We start from the raw sequence: 24,558 nt of genomic DNA, 5'->3' as shown, positions 1-24,558 counted from the left end.
CTTATACCTTTAGGCCCTGTACTATGACAGCCAGATAAAAGTGCGGTATAAATTTATTTGGCAGTTTGGACATTTATCTGGAAGTTCAGTTGAAACCGCGTACTACGACTTTAGTTTATGTGCAATCTGGGAAAATATTCTCGAGTATAGCTATGCCGAAGTTGGAGAGGCTGTTAACGCTCTTATCGGGGACGCTACCGTAAAGAATTAAGATGGCTACTCATGAAGATGAATCTACATCTGCATGATGCTGTGCGAAATTAAGTTGTTACAATGTAATTCATGTATATATTTATGAAGTACGTCATGCTTCCTGTCCAGCTATCACAAAATTCTTAAAGATTTCCCAAGCTAGCAAGTTGCTGCTACTGAGTATATGAGTAGTACACAAGCAGTCAACCGCAAGCTTCATGGGTAGCCGTGGTAGTTAGGGCAGCAAAGTTTGATGATAAGCAGTTTTTCGTGGGTTCGAGTCCCAATAGTCTAACATTTTTTTACCTTGTAAATGGTAGTCGGTAGGGTACTAGAGGTGATAGCACACATTCCCTAATCATTAAAATGCGTGTCAAAAGTGTGGGTTCTATTCCAAATCTATCCGCGATGCACATATGGAGTAAAGATATACGACGTTGTTCATGGCGATTCGTCCGTTGAATGAGGATGTTAAGGAGGTTATATTTCTTTTACTTCATAACAACTTGCTACAAAAGTATTTATGCTGAAGTGAGATAAATGCTTGCCAGTTACTATTCCCACGTTGTATTGAAAAGAAAGAAACTAACTACTTATTCAATGAGCAAACAATTTTTGAATTAATAATAAAATTAATGATCCCACGCTGCATCAGTGGCATTAATTACAAATATAAACTTTACTTTTGTTGTAACGCGCAACCTCGTAAATAGTACTAGACAAAAAAGATACATAACCTGAATCTTAACTTTTGCGTCCAGGTTACATTTTCAGTCTTTTTATTTTCTATAACAGTTTCAGTTTCGTTATACAGTTAATTAATTTTAACATTTCTTCATATGTGTATATTTCAGTCCTAATTCTGTTTTTGACCTGGACTTCCACATTATAGCTTATTAAGAGTCTGATATTGGATTCTAGTAATACAATTTCAAAAGGAATAGAGCTAAACAAACGAAAACGCCATGGAACACGTATACCACCGCGCTAAATTTCACTATATTTTCAGTAACCTTGTTACTAACCCAATAAAAATGTTACTACATCTTTCGCATTACAATACCGTAGTTAAAATCCGTTGGTAGTACGCAAGAAACTATTTAAATTCTAGTTTGCAAAACTGCAGCCTAAGTATCTGGCTGTTTATCCGACAGTCGTAGTACAGGCCCTTAATCAATTAAATATGTTGCCAAAATGTTCGTATTCTACATTCCTTATTTCATGATGTATGGATATTTTTTTTCCACCAGTGTATTTAGATTAAGTTATTGCCTGACTTCCTAACACTCATTAAACTACAGGCTTACTCTTGCAGTTTCTTCAAGGAACGGCTTAAAGTCACTTCAGGAATTTCATATTGTGCTGGAGCTGCATTACAAGATATTTTGAGATTCTTTGCCTGCATGCACAGTGGCTATCGTGCTTACTTCATCCGATTTTTGTCTATCTGACTTCCGCTGATAATTTCTAGCAATCTCTCTAAAGCGTAAGAGTATAGGTGACTAATTGTATACCTGGCCTGTGATTAAATGACAAATTCATCAACTTGCCTTCAGCTGCTTAGGAAGCAGTTTGTCCATATAATCGCGAAATCAAGATTTGGCTGATGCTGAAATAGGTTGGAAATACCTTAGTATTTAAAGAAAATGGAACAGTTAATTCGTATTGTGAGCACGCTTGTAGTAGCTTTCTACACATATCACTGAAATTTCTGTGTGACTGCGTCAGACACACAACCCCCTACCACTGCTATTTCTCTGTATGTGTAAATTATATCTGAGTTAGATTGCGCCCAAGGTTATCTGGTGGTCAACTTAGCGAAGAAAATACTACAAAAATTAATGTCGATTCATCATCTTGCCCTGGTTTCCCCTCGATTTGAGCTGTCTACTGTGAGACTACATACACCTTCTCAAGTCAAACCATACAAAATTAATAGCAGATTTAAGATATTTCTTACAAAATTGTACAAAACTATTTTAATCCTCCTAGTTATTACTATATATTTTATGTCCAATTAAGATGAAACTTAACACATAAACAGACATGTTTCGTCCCGGCATTGAGTCATCCTCAGTAATGTCTATTTATGTGTGAATTTTTGTCTTAATTGGACGTTAAATACATAGTATTGACTAGGAGGATTAAAATAGTTTTGTACAATTTTGTAAGAAGTTCAACCATCAATACGGATTTAGCATGAAATTCATAGTCTGTAATAAAAATAATAAACATTTCAGACAGACCTAAACATGGAGGAAGTGATTCACAAGCAGCTAAAATTCTTGTCACTTTAAGTCCATCTTCACCATAGTGGACATGACACTCGCAGTCTGCACTTTGTGGGGAACAGCTGAAACATGTCAGTGAACAGGTTAACAGTTATCTGAAAAGCAAACCAGCTCTTTATTAGCACTATGGTACTTGTTTGACTGAATAAGAAATCCTGAACTGCTGCCTTGATATTTCTTAGATAATATTAAAATAAAGGAGTATATCAAATGCAAAACCTACCTTATCCATTTTGCCAGAAAACAAGAAGAAACAACAACAACTACTACTACAATAAGTATATAGTAAAACTTTGTCATTCATGTTTATTCTATGATGTTCATTCATGTTGTGTATTATCGCAAAAAATCAAACTCAACTATGGTACATTACAAGTGTGGATAAGATGAGACAATGACAAACATGAAAACACGGAATAATGTTTTCTCCTTTTTCTGTTGCTCTCTCTTTCTCCACTGATCTGTAGAAATCTTTCTATTATATGACTTTATTATCACTTGTTTTTTCTTTCAGTTTCTTACAATGCTTACAATGGCGTGCAATTTTATAACTAACAACACGTGTATGACATGTTCAATATCTGTGAAATTGGTGCCGGTAACATGAAGCATATTAATTCCACGGTGTTCTTCTCCACTATCCATAAAACTCTTACAAACCACATCTACTTCTTCAGTGTTGCACTGAAAATGTATAAATTACACTTTTTAGCCCATATTGATGGATATGACTTACTTTTCACATAAACTTCAGTTTATTATCCACCTAATCAATACATTTTTCACTCTCAGACAGTACATAGCGGTCATCCTCGGCTATTAATCATAAAATTAGAATTAAGACATAGTGACGTCATAAACGTCCTGAGTTAAGACTACAAATACAAACACATAAAATACACTAATGTACACATTTAAAATTCCAAACAAAAGAAATTTGATAATGGTCAAGTGGATTTGGAATAAAAATCTAGTAGGTCACAAGATTAATGACACTTAAAATGATTTTGAAACTGCACTTGTGTCGAACAAAAGATGATGTAAAATGACATTGCCTATTAGTAGTCCCATCATGGATCGTAGTAAAATATACCTTACAAGAGAATATCACGGTGTTGACGCAAATAAAATTGGTTAATTGTTTATATGCCTGTCAACAGACGTATCACTGAAGGAACAATCTTCTTTGGTTACAATAAGTGAAGGATATCCTGGTGTTATTAAAGCAAGTCTATCCTTCTATAAGGGCGTTAATAGGGGAATACCTAAAAGCAAAAGAAAGAAAATTACTTGACCGAATTGAAAGAAAATTTCTTTATCATTCACAGTCATGCATTTGCTGCCGAGATGTAGTATTTACAGTGCACTATGTCTTCTGGTATGGGCTAGAATAAATTTGTTACTTTCATTGATCTGTCTCAGTCTCATCCTTGGCTTTGACAATATGAAAGTGACTGAGGTATGAGCGATGCTAGTACTACAGTTCTTTATGCAGCCAGTCCCTGTTATGAATGGTTCGAAAATATCGCTCATAGGGTCGGTTTGTGCATGCATTTCAGTGGGCGTGGCCAACTGATATGCAATAGCAACTTCTGGCTCGGTGAGGAAATCAACAGGAAACTACCTCACTTCTCATTTCCCCAGTACGCCTCTTCAGTGATGCCTAGGCTATTCATGACAGCTGTTGGTGGAGCTGTAGAAGATCATACCAGCCTTCAGGCTGAATACCCAACATACATACATACATTCACAGTCCCGTGATTTTCTTTCAATTCGGTCAAGTAATTTATCATGAGTTAGCTGGAAAATTGATCATCTTCAATAACGGACCATTTACATTGGTATTATAAATTTACTCATTCGGAACAAATATTTCAGATTCCCTAAGGGAATTAACATCTGTATCATCTGACGGCCAAGCAGGGATCAATTTTTTGTAATGAGACAGGGTCTCTCATCGTGCATTATTACTGCCGGTGGCTGCAATTAGCCTGCGCAGTGGCCTCCACGGTATGCACTAGCCATACGTCTTGGTAGGTGTGCTAGGTACCAACTGAGGAGCCCAGCCTAGCACACGGGGGGCAAAACGCTGGCAACCAGGAATGAGTTAGCTGGAAAATTTATAATGCCCAATAACGGACCATTTTTATTGGTATTAAAAGTAATTTTCTTTCTTTTGCTTTTAGATATTCCCCTATTAACGCCCTTATGGATGGATAGACTTGCTTTAATAACACCAGGATATCCTTCACTTATTGTAACCTGTTGACAGGCATATCAACAATTAATTAACCAATTTTATTTGCGTCAACACTGTGATATTCTCTTGTAATGCATATTTTACTATGGGTCATGATGGGACTACTAATAGGCAATGGCATTTTACGTCATCTTTTGTTCGACACAAGTGCAGTTTTAAAATCATTTTAAGTGTCATTAATCTTGTGATCTACTAGTTTTTATTCCAAATCCATTTGACCATTATCAAATGTCTAATGTTTGGACTTTTAAATGTGTACATTAGTATAATTTTATGTGTTGGTATTTGTAGTCTTAACTCAGGAGGTTATACCCCTCCCCCCTTTCATTTATGACGTCACTATGTCCTAACTATAATTTTATTATTAATAACTGAGGATGACCGCTATGTACTGTCTGAGAGTGAAAAATGTATTGATTAGGTGGATAATAAATTGAAGTTTTCATAAAAAGTAAGACAGTTAAGCCTTTCAGCGTTCAGTCTGCAACCCACTGTGAATTTACTAAATGCTGCCACAATCCTCTGTTTTTAACTACCTCTGTGGCCTCATTTAGTTCTATACCTCTTATCTTTAAATCATTAGAAATTGAGTCTATCATCATCATCTTGGTCTCCCCCTACTTCTCTTTCTCTCCGTGGCCGAGTCCAATATTCTCCTAGGTATCCTACCCTCCTCCATTCGCCTCACATGATCCACCCACAGAAGCTAGTTAATGTGTACAGCTTTATCCATCGAGTTCATTCCTAACAGCCTTTATCTCTTTCTTCTTAGTACCCTCTTGCCATTGTTCCCACCCGTTTGTTCCAACGATCATTCTCACTGCTTTCATGTCTGTTACTTCTAACTTATGAATAAGGTATCCTGAGTCCACCCGCTTTCTCTCCCGTGAAGCAAAGTTGGTCTGAAAAAAGACCGACGTGAAGATAGTTTTGTCTGGGAGCTGACTTCCTTCTTAGATTATAACTGCGAGCTCACTGCATTAGCTTGATTCAATCACACTTACTATTATACCATCCTGGGAGATCACACTTCCTAAATACTTGAAATAATCTACCTGTTCCAGCTTTGTATTCCCAACGTGACATTCAGTTTTCATAGGTTTCTTACCTACTGACATCACTCAGTCTTCGAAAAGGTAATTTTCATATCATACTTACTGCACCTGTTTTCAAGTTCTGAGATATTAAATTGTAGCTTATCAACACAATCTGACATTAAGACCAAGTCATTGGCATAGGCCAAACTGCTTACTACATTTCCACCTAACTGAATCTCTCCCTGACGAGCTGCTCGATTAAGTGGTATGTTCCAAGCTGTCAGTGGAGAGATGGTGTGGGAGGACATCAGTAAACGAATAAGTTTGAGTGATGTCTTTAAAAGTAGGAAAGATCACAATATGAAGATAAAGTTGGAATTCAAGAGGACAAATTGGGGCAAATTTTCATTTATAGGAAGGGGAGTTGGGGATTGGAATAACTTATGAAGGGAGATGTTCAATAATATTCCAATTTCTTTGCAACCATTTAAGAAAAGGCTAGGAAAACAACAGATAGGGAATCTGCCACCATTGAGATTATGAAGACGAATCTATTAATTCACAAACGTATCAGTATACCTGAAATAGAAAACTTCATTACTATCTTGGAATTCGTTTTGAACCACAATTTTTTCTCTTTTAATAATATAATATATCAGCAAGATGGACTTCCAATGGGAGCGCCGGCTTCTGGAATTTTAGCTAACATTTACCTCGACTTTTTGGAACACACTCAGATAGTAGGTCACATTAAAGGACTCGATCTCTGGCTTCGATATGTTGATGATACCTATGCCATAATTAACAAGGAAATAAATAAATAAGAAATAAATGATAGTCACAGTATCCTTAATACTTTGAATAATTTAGACCCAAACATAAAATTTACAGCTGAAGAAGAAGAGAAAGGCATACTCAATTTTCTGGATATCCAAACAATTCGTAAAGACAACCATTTCCAATTTAAAATATACAGGAAACCCACTTTTACCCCGACTACAATCAAAAGTGATTCTTTACATCCCATCTCGCAAAAGAAATCAGCTTATTATAGTTTCGTCAACAGAGCCTTTGAAATTCCGCTAACAGAAACAGACAGAAAAAAGGAACTTTCTTTCATTCGTCAACAGGCTCTACATAATGGTTTCAGTTTGAAATTCATCAATAAAATCATCACTAAATGCAAATACCAACAACAAATTAAACTTAAACAGCATTCAGAAAAAGAAAAAGGATATGTAAAATTCACCTTTAATAACCCGCAGATTTACGAAATCACCAACTTATTCAAGAAACACAATACACAATACCAAGGTAGCCTTCTCTACAAACAACAACACGAAACATAGATTCTTTAGTCATAATAAAGCTAATAAACTTAAAAATGACGAATTCCAGGAATTGGGTATTTATAAGCTGACTTGTGCTCAATGTAAAAAAACTTACGTGGGACAATCTGGAAGGAACTTCTCAATTAGATATCAAGAACACGTCAATGCTGAAAGATACAAAAGATTCTCTGCCATGGGATCACATATGAAAGAGTCCAACCACAAATTCACCAATATAAAACAGGACCTTCAAATTATCTGTATGATTAATAAAGGTAATCTTATGAACAACCTGGAAAACATCCACATCGTTCTTGATAAATTTGAAAACGGTGAAGAGAATCTCAACGAAAACAACGAGCATAAAAACATCTTATATGAGAATATTAGCAAATACTTAGAATGGGTAGACATGAAACAGACTAGACGAACAAGAGATATAATCAAACACGACATCGCAGAAGCACAGCCCAATCTCCCTCCTCCCTCACATGTTATTTTAGATGGCGATAAAACTCTACTTCCCTTCTCTCCAGAGCTTTCCATGAATTGTCAAACTGTATCACATCGTTACTTCACCAGGTCGCGCTCAAAGACAGACCCTCTAGACAGCGCAGAATAAACATCTTTTCCAAACAAGAACGAGAGGCAAGATGACCTATTCTGATGACCTCCATTTTTATCAAAGGAGTCTCCAAAGAACGTTTATTTGTGCTTATTGTCAATGTTTTTCTTTTCAGTTCTTTATTTATACAGCTGAAGAGGACCACTAAGTGGTCGAAACATGTCCTGTAAGTTTTAATTTTATTCAATTTTGCCTGAGGCATTAATAAAGTATCGATTAGGTGGTTATTTATACTTACTTCTTCACTCGGAAGTAGTCGCTGGCAGTCAGCACTAGACTCGCCTCACACCACTCGCGCACGCGCAGTAGGCACAGACGCAGTACTCAGAACAGCAGCGCACGGCATACTGTCCTCAAAAAAGTATATTGGCAAAAGCCGATTGACACAGAATTTCCAGATGGCAACGCAAACGCCAGTTCGAAAAGGATATAGGGGGAGTCTCAAACTACTAAATACTGTCTCAGTCCACTCTTTGCATAAGAAAGGGGATAAATCTGATGTCAGTAACTACAGAGGGGTGTCACTGTTTACCAGTTGCCTACAAAATTCTCACCAAAGCACTACTCACCAGACTTGAGAAGCAAACAAACCACTTAATAGGTGAATATCAGGCAGGTTTCAGAAAAGGAAGATCATGTGTAGAACAAATCGTTAATCTCTAAACCATCTTACAGAATCTTATACTGTACGTAAAACAAGGCAAACTGTGACAGTTTCTGTAAATTTCAAAAAAAGTGTATGATTCTTTAGATGGACAAACACTTTCTGATATGCTGGAAGAGTTTAGAGTAGATAAGAAAACAGGAAATTTGATCAGACAGACAATGACTGACACCACCTTGAAAGTTAAGTTCTTAGGTGAAATTTCTGAACCTCTGAACTTTTGGTACAATGGATTATGCAAGTTCTGTATCAATTTTGCTGTCATGGATCTGACTAATTTGATGTTCAACAGCAGTTTTTGGAACTCTTTAAAAGACATATTTGCAAAGATTTCCTCGAACTAAATAGACTTTTTTTAAAATTTCCAGGTGGAACATAGGGCCTCGAGGAAATTTCTCCAGCTTATTCTATCTACTGCCAATTCTACACCTCTCTCCATGTCTTGTTGAATCCGGCTATCTCCCTGTCTATGGTCTGTTCCAGGTGATCCTTGGTCTGCCTTGCCTGGAACTACCTTGTGGATTCCAGTTCAATGCCTGCCTTGTGATTCTCCATTTTCCTCTCATTTTATCTGCTGCTGGATGGGACTTTGTGGCCTCATATAAGTCTTCGAAATGGTCTTTAGCCACCATATTCTCATAATATACCTCAAGCAATGATTCATAAAAGTCTGGAATTTTGTGGTTATATCTTTGGTCACTTTCCAGGTCTCACTTCCATATTCTTCTTCTTATTCTTGTTCTTTCCTGGCAGTATATGCAGCCATAAAACAGGCACTCCTGAGCTCACTCAGGGTCAACTTATCTGACTCGGAGAGAGTATGTCCGACATTCTTGTACCAGATTTAACGGCACTTCACTTTTCCTTAAAGCAGCCTCAGCAGTTTGTTTCCATCTTGCCTTAGGACACCCTCTTCCTCTCTTCGGCTTTTCGATGGCAAGACCTTTCAGTACTAAATGGTGTTCATTTCTTCTTCTGATGTGACCATACCTGTGAAGCTGTTTTTCCTCCATCTTGTCGCTGATGGGCACAACTTTAAAGAATACTCTTACATGTTCATTGCGCACGTTGTCATGCAGAGTGACTCCTGCCGACCATCGCAACATTCGCATCTCTGTGACATGCGTTCACTGGTCATGATTTTTCTGCCTTGCCCAACATTCGGAGCTGTACATGAAGGCAGGCCGGACAGTGGTTTTGTACACTTTGCCCTTAGATTTGACAGGCATCTGCTTATCACACAGAATAACAGTAAGAGACTGCCATTTCATCCTACCAACACTGACGCGATGCTTGACATCTGCATTGATATTACCATCAGTTGTGATGGCTGATCCAAGATATTTGAACTTGTCGGTCATCATCAATGGTTCTTAATTTAATATAGCACACAATTTGTGTATATAAAGCAATACATGTCATTTAAGCATAAGTCTATTTCTCTTAGAGCATTCCACAACATGGTAACGAGGACAAGCCAAATAACACAGTGCACACACACACAACTATTGTCAGGTTCATGAAAGATCCTAGTTTTGCAGAGTTTATAGTGGTATCCATGAATTGCCGTAGAAGTGATAAAATGTCAGAGATCCTGGTTTGTATTGGTCCAAGTTCTATTCATCATTGCTTCAGTCGAATAGAGTTCAGGACAAATATCATTCCTTTTGGCCAATCTTTCATCCAAGAGTTTCTTCCAATTGTCTGTATGAGGTAGAGCAAGCTTCAATTTCAAATCTTCAATTAAAAAAGGTTCCTTTGCAAGTTCATAAACCAGTCTTGATCTAGTAAATCTGGACACACAGAGGGCTGTCTTTAAGAATCGGGCTTTGATTTTTTCTAGAGTGTGTAGGTCATTCTTTGTTAGGTTATCCCAAATGATTTCTAGTCCATATGTTAAAATAGGGATTATTTTTGCGTCAAACAAGGTCATGGCCGTCTTAAGAGATAATCTATTTAAATTCTTGATGTCAAATATTGCTTTCATAGCTGCCGCAGCACGTAGCCTAATATGAAATTTAAAGGAGTTTACTGTCGTCTGCATCGTCAAGCCCAAATATTTAAAACTGTTTACGTCGTTTAATGTTTCCGCTTTATACGTCACTTTGTCACTTGAAGATGTTCGTCCTCCCTTCCTAAAAATCATGTAGACAGTTTTTTCAATGTTCACTTGTAATTCATTTGTATCTGTCCACTTCTCCAATGCATCCAGTGCTTTTTGTAGCTCTTTAACATCGTGTGATCCTAGAACCATATCATCACCATGTAAATACATGGTTACTTCATTTGGCACCTCTTTTATCGCTTGAAAAAAAAAAATGAAATGGCTTTTAGTGCCAGGAGTGTTCGAGGACAAGTTCGGCTCACCAGATGCAGGTCTTTTGATTTGACTCCCGTAAGCGACCTGCGTATCATGATGAGGATGAAATGATGATGAAGATGACACATACACCCAGTCCCCGTGCCAGGGGAATTAATCAATTATGGTTAAAATTCCCGACCCTGCTGGGAATCGAACCCGGGACCCCTCTGACCAAAGGCCAGCATGCTAACCATTTAGCCACGGAGCTGGACGGCAAACGAAGTTATTTCTTCTTTTGTCCAAGGTTTCAACCAAGGTGCGTGTCTTATTTGATCTTCTGAGACCGTTCTCGTTTGTGACTCTCTCAGTCCAAGATATTCTGCACAAGAGCAGGTACAACACGTCTCCGTGTGGATCACACACTCAGCTGAGTGACATGGAATGTCAACAAACCTGTAGGTGTATGGGACATCACATGATCATTCAATGACATACGTGCTCTAGTCAGTGGCGCCGAAAATGTGGAAGATTTGAACATGTGCTGTGGTAGTTTTTTTGCGGGTAATGGGAAGACAGTACATTTCCGGTCATAAGTTCCTATGATAAATTTAACCGTCTTCTTTCCCACTGCAAGCCCTCAAAGTCTGTAATAGGAATTTAGAAACACCCTGTATTGTAACACTGTGGCATTTGCTGTAGATCTCTCCATTTCTCACAGGAATTGGCAAAGAATCCAAAAATCTAAAATGGGACACCCACATAGGAAGTGTAATTTCTAAAGCGTTCAAGTCCTCATACTTTGTGATGAGGGTGCTAAAGGGCAGCAGTTCCCAGGCGAAGGCTCAGAGCTCTATATCACTTATTAGGCCAGTCCTGGAATATGGAGCAGCCATATGGGATCCATACGAAACAGGACTCATTAAGGAACTTGAGATGGTACAGCGAAAGGCTGCAAGATTCATGCTTAACAATTTCAATTCTAAAAGAAGATAGTAGAAGTTGACAAAAAACCTGGGGTGGGAGACACTGGGGACTAGAAGGAAATGAAATGTTGCCTACACAGAGAAGCCAGCTACGGGAGGGTGAACTAGAAAAGCCCTGTTACATAAGCAAGACAGATTATCCACAAAAATTAAAAGGTAGATCGCAGAAAACTAACTATGGTAAATATTTGGTTGTAAATTGGGGAATTGATGATTGGAATGCGTTACCTGCCAGCTGTCTTAGAGCCTTTTCCCAAAAATGTAAGATGCTTCAAGAATAGACACCAGCATTCTGTAAATTGTGTGTAAATTTCTGTGTGATAGTGTCATGTTTTAATGCAACACTCAACCCACTATAAATTGTAATATTAAGGCATCTGAATTATTTAAGATATGTGTGAATATATGCCTCTTAGAGGCAGCCCTGTCCGACTCGTTGGCCGAATGGTCAGCGTACTGGCCTTCGGTTCAGAGGGTCCCGGGTTCGATTCCCGGCCGGGTCGGGGATTTTAACCTTCATTGGTTATTTCCAATGGCCCGGGGGCTGGGTGTTTGTGCTGTCCTCAACATTCCTGCAACTCACACACCACACATAACACTATCCTTCACCACAATAACACGCAGTTACCTACACATGGCAGATGCCGCCCACCCTCATCGGAGGGTCTGCCTTACAAGGGCTGCACTCGGCTAAAAATAGCCACACGAAATTATATATAGAGGCAACCCTGCCCATGGAGTGGCGCTCCTGCCTATGTGAGTCCCAGAGCACACTGACCCGGTGTGTAACATCTGGTGAAGGGTCCCAGCTCAGGCTAACGAGTGAAGACCTCAACAGCAGCAAAACCGGAGAATATTATTTGATAAGGCGAAGCTGGCGGAGGAGGCAACCCATTCCTCTAGTGGTAGTACAGATGGAACCCACTGCCTTTTGGAATGAAGAGGGATCCTCAAATGCTAAAGGAGTAAACCCTGAAAGAAAATCCTTAATTACTTTAGGCCTAGCAAGCCAGTAAAAGAGCTTATTTGTAGTTGCTTTCAAAACACATAAGAGCCTCAGAACGCATTTATCAACTAAATCAAGGTGCCAGCATGAGCAGACTCATGTCAGGGATGATGGTTTATGGCCTGATGATAGACAGGGTCTTGCAAAAATCCCAGAGGAGACTAACGTGGATTTGGCCATCAACTTACTCAGTCTCACATAAAATGTGAAGAACTAGTGGACCTCATGGAAAGGAGGAAATTAATGATATTGGGGCTGAGTGAAACCAAATGGAGAGGGAAAGGAATGAAGAAATTAAGTAAACACTGTATTGGCATGGAAATGACAAAGAGATGAGGAATGGTGTTGGTTTCATCATGAGTAAAGATCTAGAAGGAGTCACTGACATTCAGTATGTTAGTGAGAGAATAATAAAGGTGACTGTGCATTTAAGGAAAAAAAAAAAACTAACTTTGGTACAGATGTATGCACTTCAAACTGGATGTTGTCAAGAGGATAAGAATCAGTTTCTTGATGATTTGTTAAAAGTTATTAGTAAAGAGAGAGTAATCATTACAGGAGATCTGAATGCACATATTGGGACACATAGAACAGGATATGAGAACGTAATGGGACCTCATGGATATGGCAAAAGAAATATAGAAAGTGAACATCTCCTTGAATTCTGTATGAGGAATGGGTTGGTGATGAAAAATAGTTGGTTCAAGAAGAGACAGAGCCATATGATAACATGATACAGTTGGGATGGACTACAAACGGTAATTGATTATGTCATATCAGATGAAGAAAGGAGCAGAATGGTAACAGATATCAGATAATACCCAGCGAGAGCCTTGACAGTGACCACCATCTATTAGTAGCGGACCTGAGAAACTTCTACGTGCCAGAAGTACAGAACACGAAAATGCCAAAAATCAAAGTATGGGTACTCCAGAAAACAGAAAAGAGAACTGAGTATCAGAAGGGGATAAAAACACTGTTACCAAGAGATGAAAGGAAAAATGGGGAGGCAGAATGGACAAGGGACACATTGGTGATGGAAGCAACTGAAGTTTGTGAAAAGACAAGTATGAAAACAAGAGAAAAGGAAACACCGAAGTGGAATGAAAGAGTGAGAGCAGCAATCAGGGAAGAAATCTCTTGCGGAAAGAAAGGGATCGGGAGAAAAAAATGGATCTTTCTAGTGACAAGGCAAAGATCAGAAACCTTGAGCAATTATACTGAAACAAGAAACTGGATGTTTAAAGAACAGTTACAGAAGAAAAGACCAGGGCATGGAATATATTCACTCAGAAACTGGAGGAAGACAGCAGAGGTAATAAGAAACTACTGTACAGTGTTATCAGAGGTAAAAAGAAACCAATGAATACCATTAAGGAACTTGAAGATGAAAATGGAAATCTGGTTAGGACAGAAAGTGACATGTGAGAAGTCCTGAAGAACCATTTCGACCACCTACTGAATAGACCAGTTTAAGAACAAAATACAGAACCAGAAATCCAAGCCTACAATAAGGAACCTCCCATCACCTGGACAGAAACTGAGACAGCTCTAAAATCTATGCCTAAAGGAAAATCTTCAGGTGCAGATGAAGTGAATGCGGACATGATAAAATCAGCAGGCATCCAGGGTATACAATGGCTGTACAGAGTACTAAATTCCATATGGACAGACAAAAAATACCTGCAGATTGGAGCAAGGGCATTATAATTCCCCTGTTTAAGAAAAGCAGCAGATGGAAAATCACCAACTACAGAGGAATAACACTGCTGTCTCATGGGCTAAAAATTCTAGAGAAGATCACAGAAAGGAGATTGAGAACCATCACTGAACCACAGTTAGAGGAGGAGCAATATGGGTTCAGAAGTAACAGATCAACAATAGATCTAATTTTTAGCACCCGCATGCTGATGTAAAAGTATTGGGAGAAAGGCAAGAACCTAGTCATTGTACTCCTGTGATATAGAAAAGGCCTATGACAGTGTTATAAGATATAAGATCTGGGAGTGCCTGAGGAAAAGAAATGTGCCTGAAGGACTGGTAAGGAAAATTCAGATGTTGTATAAAGACTGTACTAGCTGTGTACTAATTGGGGAAGGTCGAACATCATGGTTTGAGACCAAGAGTGGAGTTCAACAAGGAAGTGAATTGTTCCCACTATTGTTCATCACTGTTATGGACAATGAACAGTAATGAAGAACGTCAAAGAAAAGTTAGGTGAACTGAATGCAGTGGCCTTTGCTGATGATATCATGATTTGGGGTGAAACAGAAGAGGAAGTACAGACCAGACTCAACATATGGAAATCCCCAGTTCCAGGAATATAACCTCAACATCAGCGAGACCAAGACAGTGGTGATGGCAGTCAACAGAGAAGGGCGTCCAGCAAATGTAAAACTAGGAGACCACCAGCTAGAGTGTGTGGATAGTTTTCCTTACCTTGGAAGTGTAATCTCCAGTGATAATTTGGTCAGAAAGGAAATTACAAACAGAGTGCAAAAGGGATCAGGATTCTACCAACAAGTAAGAACACTTTTATGGGATGACATGATTCCAAAACCGGCCAAACTGATGATGTTTAACAGTTATTTCACACCAATATTGACCTATGGTATTGAAGCGTGCACCCTCACAAAAAGAGATTCATCAAGACTGCAAGCATCGGAGAAATTTCTTAGATCCACAATCCAGAAGACCAAGATGGACAAGTTAAGAAATGAGGAGGTGAGGAAGAAGCCGGATAAAGACATCCCTATTAGACCGAATCGGCTCATTCAGACTACGGTGGTACAGGCATGTGATGAGGATGGCGCCTACAAGAAAAGCCAGAATAAGTTTGGAAAGACAGGTGGAGAGGAAAGACCTGCAGGAAGACCTAAAACCTGATGGATGGACATGATCAAAGTTGATCTAGTTACCAGGGGATGGACAGTGGATGATGCTCTCCATGACAAGTTGTATTGTAACTAATCTTGAACATCAATGAGAATCTGACCCCGAATGAACACGTAAAAAATGTATGTAGAAAGGTTCATACAGCTCTATATCCCCTGAAACATCACAAGAATTCTTTTCCTCAAAAACTTAAAATTAATCCAAGCAGTACTATTCCCAATTTTAGACTACTGTGATACAATACTAGTCAATCTAAATGCTGAACAAGCTTTGAGACTTCAGCGAGCACAAAACTCATGCATACGATATGCCTTCCAAAGATGGGGTTTCTCCGTAGTCTGAGAGGAGAATCTGAGAACTTGTGTCATGCCTTTGTCTACAAGTTACAACATGCACTTGAAGTCAATTGAGTGAATAAGTGAGTTAGTTTGTGTTAAAATGGCAAGTGGCAGTGATGTTCAGAGGCAAAAATGTGTGAACAATCCCATCTCTTTCTGTTATATATTGATGCAAGTGCGATAACAGGTATAACTTGAAAACATTATTCTTTTGCACGCTCAACAATAATAATAATATAATTATAATAATTATTATTATTGTACCGGTTGGTACACCTATACGCTGCACATTTGAATTTTCCGCCTTAAAGTACTCCTCTACAGCTGAAACTCTGAACTTTAAAACTGAATTAATTAATTCAACCGTTTTATCTGAAGATGTCACTGTGTTAATTTTGAATTGTTTTTCTTTTTTTTTTACTAATTATCAAGAAGTGTGGACATTCTGTCACAGATGTCTCTACCAAAAACTATGATCATGCACCCTGGTGCGAAGTGAAGGAACTTTTCTTGAAGATATTTTGTATTCATAAGTTGTTGTCTTTACTAAATTTCGTTCTTTCGTTGGTGGGTTGGCAATATTAATCCTTTCTTTCCGTCTGTTTTGAATTTACCCAATCAGTAATTTCTGTAATTAATTTCCCTCCAATCACAGGTTTCTTCTTCATTTTTGACTTGTAACTTTTAGCCGACCAATAAACGCATGTGGGTGTGTCTTAATTATTCATGAAAGGTCTCGAATCTTCCACGAGGGTATAAAAGCTGCTGATTTTCTGGTCTCTCGGCCACTCGTACAACATCTAGCTTAGTGTATGGAAGAATAGCAGGAGGCGGGAAGCGCCTCTTTCATCAGTCAGCAGCCCTTCAAAAAGGTAATGGCCGTTTAACATCTTTATTTTCTTGCTAGCTCAGCAGTTTAATCCTCGGGGAAGGTCCGAAACAGTTTTGTTGTAACCTATACCATTTCGAAGTGTTACATTCATTTAGTATTAGTATTATTATTACATCATATGTAATTACGATATGATTGCGCTGTTTGAAAGGTTATGTCATGAAACATGTGGTACACATAGATATACATATGAGTCCAGTTAATGTAAATACCTGTAAATTAATATTATAATTTATTCTTACATGTATATTGAACCCGAACGGTTCATATCATTGGCATAGAATATAGTAAATTATAGAAAGTTACGGGGAGAATGGAGTACAGTTACATGAGAGGCCGAATATGTGTTGCAATTCTGCTTGCCTAAGCTTGAAGCTAGAGTCTACGTGTCAGGGTCATTTGATGGCGTAATATCGAAGGAATGGAATAATTCACGCTAGAGTGAGAAAGGTGTGTGATCGAGCTACTTAGATCTTAAGTTGGCAGGACTTCTGAGTAGCAAATCAGAGCACAGCACGCCTGAGGTGATGGGGAAAAGAAATATGGACGCCCGCATGAAAGCCCTCCAATATTGACAAAAATTCGCCGGAGGACAATGTAGAATCAATTTCAGGCTCTTACACGGATGAGATTTAAGACGATATTTTCCTGATGAACTATCGCGACTAATAAATGTAGCTATATACGACGGGATATTGCACCACTGATGAGGGGACTCTCTGGACTCCATACCAGGAGGCCGGCGTGCAGGAGGAAGCCATGCACTGCTTGGGAGAGACACTTTGCTGCGTGATTTGGGATGAGTCGGATGGAAGGCACATGGTGTTCTTTGTAGACTAAAATCTTAGCCTAATAACTTTAACAAATCGATAAAGCATAACTGGATCCGATGAATTTCATTTTCACTTAAATACTGGGAGTGGAAATAGTATAGAATTTGGAGAAATAGTCTCACGATATCAACGTTTGACGAGGCAGTAAAGACCGGAACAATATCGAGCTGCAGGGCGCTTCGCAGTGCCACGTGTTGAGAATCTCAGAGTATAGCAGAGACGGAGTACTTTTACTGTGTGAATAAGTGTTTAATGTGTTCTTATAAGTAATTTATGTATATGTTTTGTGTATTTTTTTAGTGTGATAATGCGTGTGAAGCCGTGTGAAATGTTAAAGCCAGCAAGAGTGAAGAACATGCTTATCGAGAAAGGCATTGGTGCACATGTTAATACCACCACTATGATGGAATAAACCACATTATGGGGCCGACCTAAGGTCAAAGATGCTGTGCTGCTGAACATGGGACGTCACCGAACTCGATAAGTACCTCTGATTCATTATTTCGCTTATGCACTGTTTGCTGTTAACTTGTAAATAATTTTCTTGCATGAAAGTTCACTTTATATTTCTTTTACTGTAGCAAGGGTAGTTAGCTGTAGGGAGTAACTTTCGATACTGATGCCTTGGGGGAGTGATTTATGTAGAATAAGAAGCGTGTGTTGAATAATAAGATAATAATAACAATAAGATAATATGTGAGGAAATACGATCTTCTATAGTAATAAGATACGTGTGTGGAAGTATGATTTTTATAGCGCGTGATCTTCTGATACAATATCCGTGTGCGTGTAAATATTTTTAGTAGTATAGATGGCAATCAGTATGTGTTTTATAGTCTTGGGAATAGGATAGGATAGTGTGACATGCTGCATGATATTAAGTTAAGATCGTCAAGAGAAAATTCATTGACATCGTGGAGATACGAACCATTGGCCATCCGTGCACATTACAGTGAAATATTAGAGTTTATTTCATCAGTAAGTAACATGTGTTTTTAACCAGTAGATGAAATGTGCTGTGAAGGAATAAATATTCTGTTATATAATTCACTTGAGTTTTAGTGAAATTAGCTTAGAAATAAGACTTTTAAGAAACAAACGCCAGTAGCAGGAGACGAACTGACAATATTGTGGAGCGAAATATGTGATGATAGTGCCGGCAAAGTGATATAAGAGTTTCTCAGTATGTTATGAATCCTGTGAGTGCACAATTAAATATGTAATGTATGGAATGAATAATGTGCATTGAAAGCATTGAATGCTTATAAATAATGGTTATTGTTCGCCCAGAGAGGCCCAGTGATACAAAACATGATTTAAGAGAAACATATGGAGTTAATTAAAACAGAGATATATTCATTCTGTGTTGACAGGAATATTGCAGTGCTAGTGGAATAAACAGATATGAGTTGCGCTCAAAGATAAGATGTTTGTTTAGGCTGGTTTCACACCAAGGAAGCCTTTACAAGTCAATCCAGTCACGTCTGAGTACGTCTAGGTCCGTCAAGGCCAAGCCCGTCCAGTTAAGTCCTGTGGTTTCAAACCAAGGACGTCCAGTCCAGTCACATCCCCAGAAGAAGGGGCAAGGTGTGGATAGAATTCAGTTTTCCTTCTGCCTTTGAAATGGAAGGTGAGCTAGATAAATTTATAGTTTTGCGCCGGATAGTTCGCAAAAAAAAAGAAAAAAAAAAGCGAAATTGCGATTGGGTTCATCCGATTAATTTCAGAAGGGATATTTATCGTGCGTTCTCTCACTTGTTTCCCGACATGGTGAACGATCCGTTCAAATTTATATTTTTTTCTAATGGAATATAAAAGTTTTGTGAAGCTTAATGACCTGGTTCAAAAGGAAGTTCAAAAAGCAAAACACTGAATACCGAAAGGGCATACAACCAGAGCTTCGCTAGCAATATTTTTAAGGTAAGTTAACACAAATACTACTTTTAATGCAAATTAGTATTTATTACACCACACAAAATAATTTCAATACAAATGATTTCATCTTAACATAAATATTATAATTACAGTGATATTAACATAATTACAAAGCACAGACATTTAAGAAAATTGTATAAAAGAACATCCACTTTTCCAGATTCATGCACGAAACGAAAGAAAGGAAAAACGCTGAATAACTACACTGTTCAGAATGTGACTCGTGTTGTTAAAATAATGAGACTGGACTGGACTGGCGCATCAAAATCAAGCCCGGTTTGGTTCCCCTTCCACTTGACGGGACTGGTTTAACCTTGACTTGACTGAGATTGGTCTGTGTGAATGAAATATATAATGTGGTAGCCTAAAACAAAGGGAGATTTCAGTGTTGGATTTTCCTGTTGACGGACTAGACATGACTGAACGGGCTTAACGTGACTGGACGTGTTTGGTGTGAAACCAGCCTTACCGGCTGGATATGTATATTAAGGGAGTTTCAAACTGAGTTGATTAGGGTCTTAAAAATGAAAGGATTAATGTAATTTATTATACAATTCTGCTTGAGAGATTTAGAACAACACATTGAAATTAAAGAACTAGATACACTTCATGACAGTCCATTGTAATGTAGGGAATGATAGGTCACTGTAATGTTGTGATACCGATGGTCAAAGATCGATGCCCGGCCAGATCAATGAACATGATTTCCTGATAATTATGTATTTGACTGATGTTGTGTTGGTTGCATATGTGATGTGTGTTTTACTATGTATTGGGCAATGCAAATTCTGGTTTGCAGTTGCAAATTTTTGGTTGATGTGTGAATTCATTTCACTTATGTTTGATCTGTTGGGACAAGATGGTTCTATCCTATTGTCATAGATTCAGTGTAGAATAAGTTTGGTGGATTTTAAATTTAGTGTAGGTCCTTTGCTACAGAGTTTGTGTTTATTTTACGTATTATTGAAACACCTGATTGTGCATATGTGAAATATTTTTTCCTTTAATGATGAATCAGAATAGTAGATTAAATTTCCTCGTGTCAGGGGTAACTATCGATTCGGTCACGTTTCGTGTTAATTGTATATAAATGAGAGGAGGTAGCAAATATAAAGGAATGAGTTAACGAAATCTGAGAGGACTTAATAAAGTTAAGAATGAGTTAACAATTGAGGACTTAATAACTTAATGATTTAACAAACTTGCAGACTTAATAATTTAATGATTTAACAAACTGGATGATTGAATAATTTTTAATGATTTCAGATTTAATGATTTTTAATGATGCAAAGACCTCAGACTTAATGAACATTAATGATTTAATGATTTTTATTTAATGAATTGTAGAGTTCATGAATGATATAACAAATGTTAGGGTTTAACAATGTCAGACAGCTTCACGTTTCCATGATGGAAAATACTGTAATAATTTAAATAATTTAATAATTATAATACGATTTTATAACTTAATAATTGCATAATTTTGAAAGTATGGAAAGTGGATACAGATTAATGAATTCATGAATAGATAGGTGTAATTTGAATTTATTTCTTTCGGATTTCAAAGGTCATTCTGACAAAATGATGGATGTAATGATGGCCAACTATATTAATATTATTATTTTTGAAATATGGTGTCAACCAAACATAACGAAGACCGAGATGAATTAAGTAAAAGGAATTAGTGGAATAAAGTAATGTTGGTAAATGATAATGAGATGTCCAGCCAGCCCCATGGCTAAATGGTTAGCGTGCTGGCGTTTGGTCAAAGGGGTCCCGGGTTCGATTCCCGGCAGTGTCGGGAATTTTAACCTTAATTGGTTAATTTCGCTGGCACTGGGGCTGGGTGTATGTGATGTCTTCATCATCGTCAGGATGCGCAGGTCGCCTAAGGGTGTCAAATCAAAAGACCTGGATCTGGTGAGCCGAACTTGTCTTCGGACACTCCCGGCACTAAAAGCTATACGCCATTTCATTTCATAATGAGATGTAATATGAACTCAATTAAGTGATGCATTTGGATGAATTTTTGAATTCACGGATAAGATTGTTGGTTTTTTTTTTTCTTTCACGGTCAGAGTTGACATATTAGAAACATTAATCTTGATAACTTAGGTTGACGAATTCTTAACAAGATGATGGCATATGGAGTGACTTAAAGCAAATAATTGTGTAAATTGAACCAAGTTTTCACATGAGTGGACAAAGATAATGAATGACGTATCCCTGTGCAGTCCGAATTTTTGTTTTATTTTTGTAGGAGTGTTGCTTTGCCAAAGTTTAACTTTTTATTTCAATAAATCTGTGTTTTACTAAAAGGTTCTCATTCAGATGTTTTAAATTTAAATTTATCTTCTCTCTTATCCTTCCTGCTTAATAATTTAAGGTTAGTTTGTAACATTCGAAGATGTCTCTGTGGGTAGTACCCATTCAGCGACCTTGTGATTGTCTCATGCCAGTGCCACATTTCAAAGGCTGGAAGGGTAGAGGGTTGAATATATAAATTGTAATCCATAATTATGAAACACACTGTAAGCCTTAATCTGAAGCAAAATGATTAATGAGTTGCTCTAGGTGCCTGTATGCTGCTGGAAGAGGTATGTAGCCTAGTCAAAATCTAGTTCTTTGTTTCCACTTTCAATAGGTTCTGTGTGCATTACATTCTGATCGTGAAGTTCTCTTGAAGTATTATAAAGTGTAATACAACAAATAAAATTATTACCTGCACAAGTAGGATTAAATCTAAGATGAATGAGACATGGAAATTTCTCTTTTACGAACCCAATTGCATTTTCAATTGTATGTGTTGTTGACTTATGAGCTTTATTAAAACGCATAACTGCAGGGTCATTTATATTATCCAAGACAGGTTTAATGAGCCATTGGGTACCCCGAATCACCAAGAAGAATAGCTCTTGGAAATGGATGCCAACCGGCACAAAGTGTTGAGAAAGAGTGCTGTTTCTTAGTACATGTGTATTATGCACAGTTCCAGGCCAGTTAACACTTGTATAGTAAAACTTTAAGATTTGGTCCACACACTACCATGCAATTTATGGAATGGTTCCCATGCCTATCAATAAAGTTGGTCTCATTTACTATCACAGGAGCATTAATGTTTATTAGTGTTCCATCAATACATCCACATACTTGAGGCACATGAGCAATAGTATGGAACTCTCGAACTATGTGGCCAATTTCATCTGGCCAGTCATTTTGATACACCTTGCATATCACCTACTGGATGATACTGCCCTCCATTTCTTAACCAGTCTAATGCTATAAGTAACTGTTATTGTGTGGATAGAGCACAGTTTCTGTTAGTTGCATGTTGAAGTTTTACTGAACTCATCCTAAATCTTTCATTGTATTCATAAAGTCTTGTGAAAGCCATGTTAACCCTACTTCTGAAAGTTCTTTTAAATCTTTGACCATCCCCTATTATATCTTCATAAAAATTTTGTGCTACTATAAAACAAATCCATTTCCACGCAAAAATTAACACAAAGCTTGAAAACTAATTGACTAGCAAATTACACAGACTTGTATTCAACCTTACATGTCTAAGACAATTTATAAGAAAAATGCCATTTTCTACAAGTTCTTGTACTCTACAAGTCTCTTTATGAAACACAACATAAATTTTGACTTGTGGACAAGTGCTGTAGCTTGTATAAATACACTTGTACCTACAAGTGCTTTTATGGAACAGGAATTCATTTTTTTCATCAACTTGTATGAAAAATTACTTGTTACTTGTACACTTGTAGCTTTACGAAACACGCCCTAGGTCATGACTTCCTGGTGGAATACAAGGTGATCCTAGACTATGCAGCTCATGAAGTCTTCTTGGGAAGACAGACGTCTGAGGGTCACCTGGCACGATGGAAATCTTCGGACTCACAAGGATACAGAAGTTGACGTAAACCTGGGATATATCCAGTTAATACAACTTCGACCGAATGAAGAAGAAGATCTGAGACACACCTTAAAGGACTTTCCGGAAGTCATCACCAATAAAATAGGACGGAATACCACGGTAACACACACCATTGAATGGAGCGCTTCCTCACGCATCAAGCAACGTCCATATCCAATCAACCCGTATAAGCGCAACTTGGCATCCAGAAGATTCAAGAGCTGGAAGGGCAAGGTCTCATCGAACTGTCTACATCCTGTTGGGCTTCACCTATCGTCCTACCAAAGAAGAAGAATGGGGAGTATCGATTATGTGTGGACTTCCGCAGGTTGAACGAGAAGACCGTTAGTGATGCCTACCCCATGCCTGACCTGAAAGATTCGCTGAAACAAGTAAGTGGGTCTAGGATTTTCAGCGCGCTGGATCTCAACTCCGGATACTGACAAGTGAAGGTCAAGGAAAGTTCTAGACCACTGACCGCTTTCATGACACTGAGAGGATCGTATCAGTTTGCAGCAATGTCCTTTGGATTGAAGAATGCACCTGCCACGTTCATGCAACTGATGGATAAGGTATTATCAGGATATGCTGGAGATTTTTGCCAAGAGTATCTTGATGACATTTTAATTCACAGCAAGAATTTTCAAGAACACCTTATACATCTGAGGAAAGTGCTGCAACGACTGAAGACTCATGGACTGACTTGCCAACTGGAGAAGTGCCACTTTGCCCAGTCCCGCGTAGAATATCTTCGTCATGTCCTAACCTATGAAGGCTTAGAAGGGCAACCGGAGAAGAATAGAGCTATCGAAAAAGCTGAACGCCCGCGGACCAAGCGTCAAGTACGTCAGTTCCTTGGCTTGTGTGGATGGTATAGCAGCTTCGTGCCACACTTTGAAGAGAAGGCTATACCACTCACCGATCTACTCCATAACAACCGCCCGTTCCGATGGACCAGCAAGGAAGAGGCAGCATTCCAAGGCAATAAGGCTGCGATATGCAATGCTCCCAGTTTAGCCCATCCCGACCCTTAACAGAAGATGTGCCTGCAGATA

The 24,558-nt window shown here is 38.2% G+C and overlaps 1 protein-coding gene across 1 annotated transcript in view; it reads right to left on the bottom strand.

The window, feature by feature from the left end:
- The window catches only part of LOC136856730 (uncharacterized), a 216,644-nt gene that overhangs the window by 59,053 nt on the left and 133,033 nt on the right, over positions 1–24,558 (bottom strand). Inside the window, exon 6 of the mRNA XM_067134811.2 lies at positions 2,439–2,545. Coding sequence (XP_066990912.2) covers positions 2,439–2,545 — 107 coding nt within the window. The remainder of the gene's footprint in view (positions 1–2,438; positions 2,546–24,558) is intronic.

Source organism: Anabrus simplex, chromosome 1, assembly GCF_040414725.1.
Source record: "Anabrus simplex isolate iqAnaSimp1 chromosome 1, ASM4041472v1, whole genome shotgun sequence".
Classification (NCBI taxonomy): domain Eukaryota; kingdom Metazoa; phylum Arthropoda; class Insecta; order Orthoptera; family Tettigoniidae; genus Anabrus; species Anabrus simplex.
The sequence above is the reverse complement of the archived record's forward strand: the minus strand, read 5'-3'. Positions and strand labels throughout refer to the sequence as shown.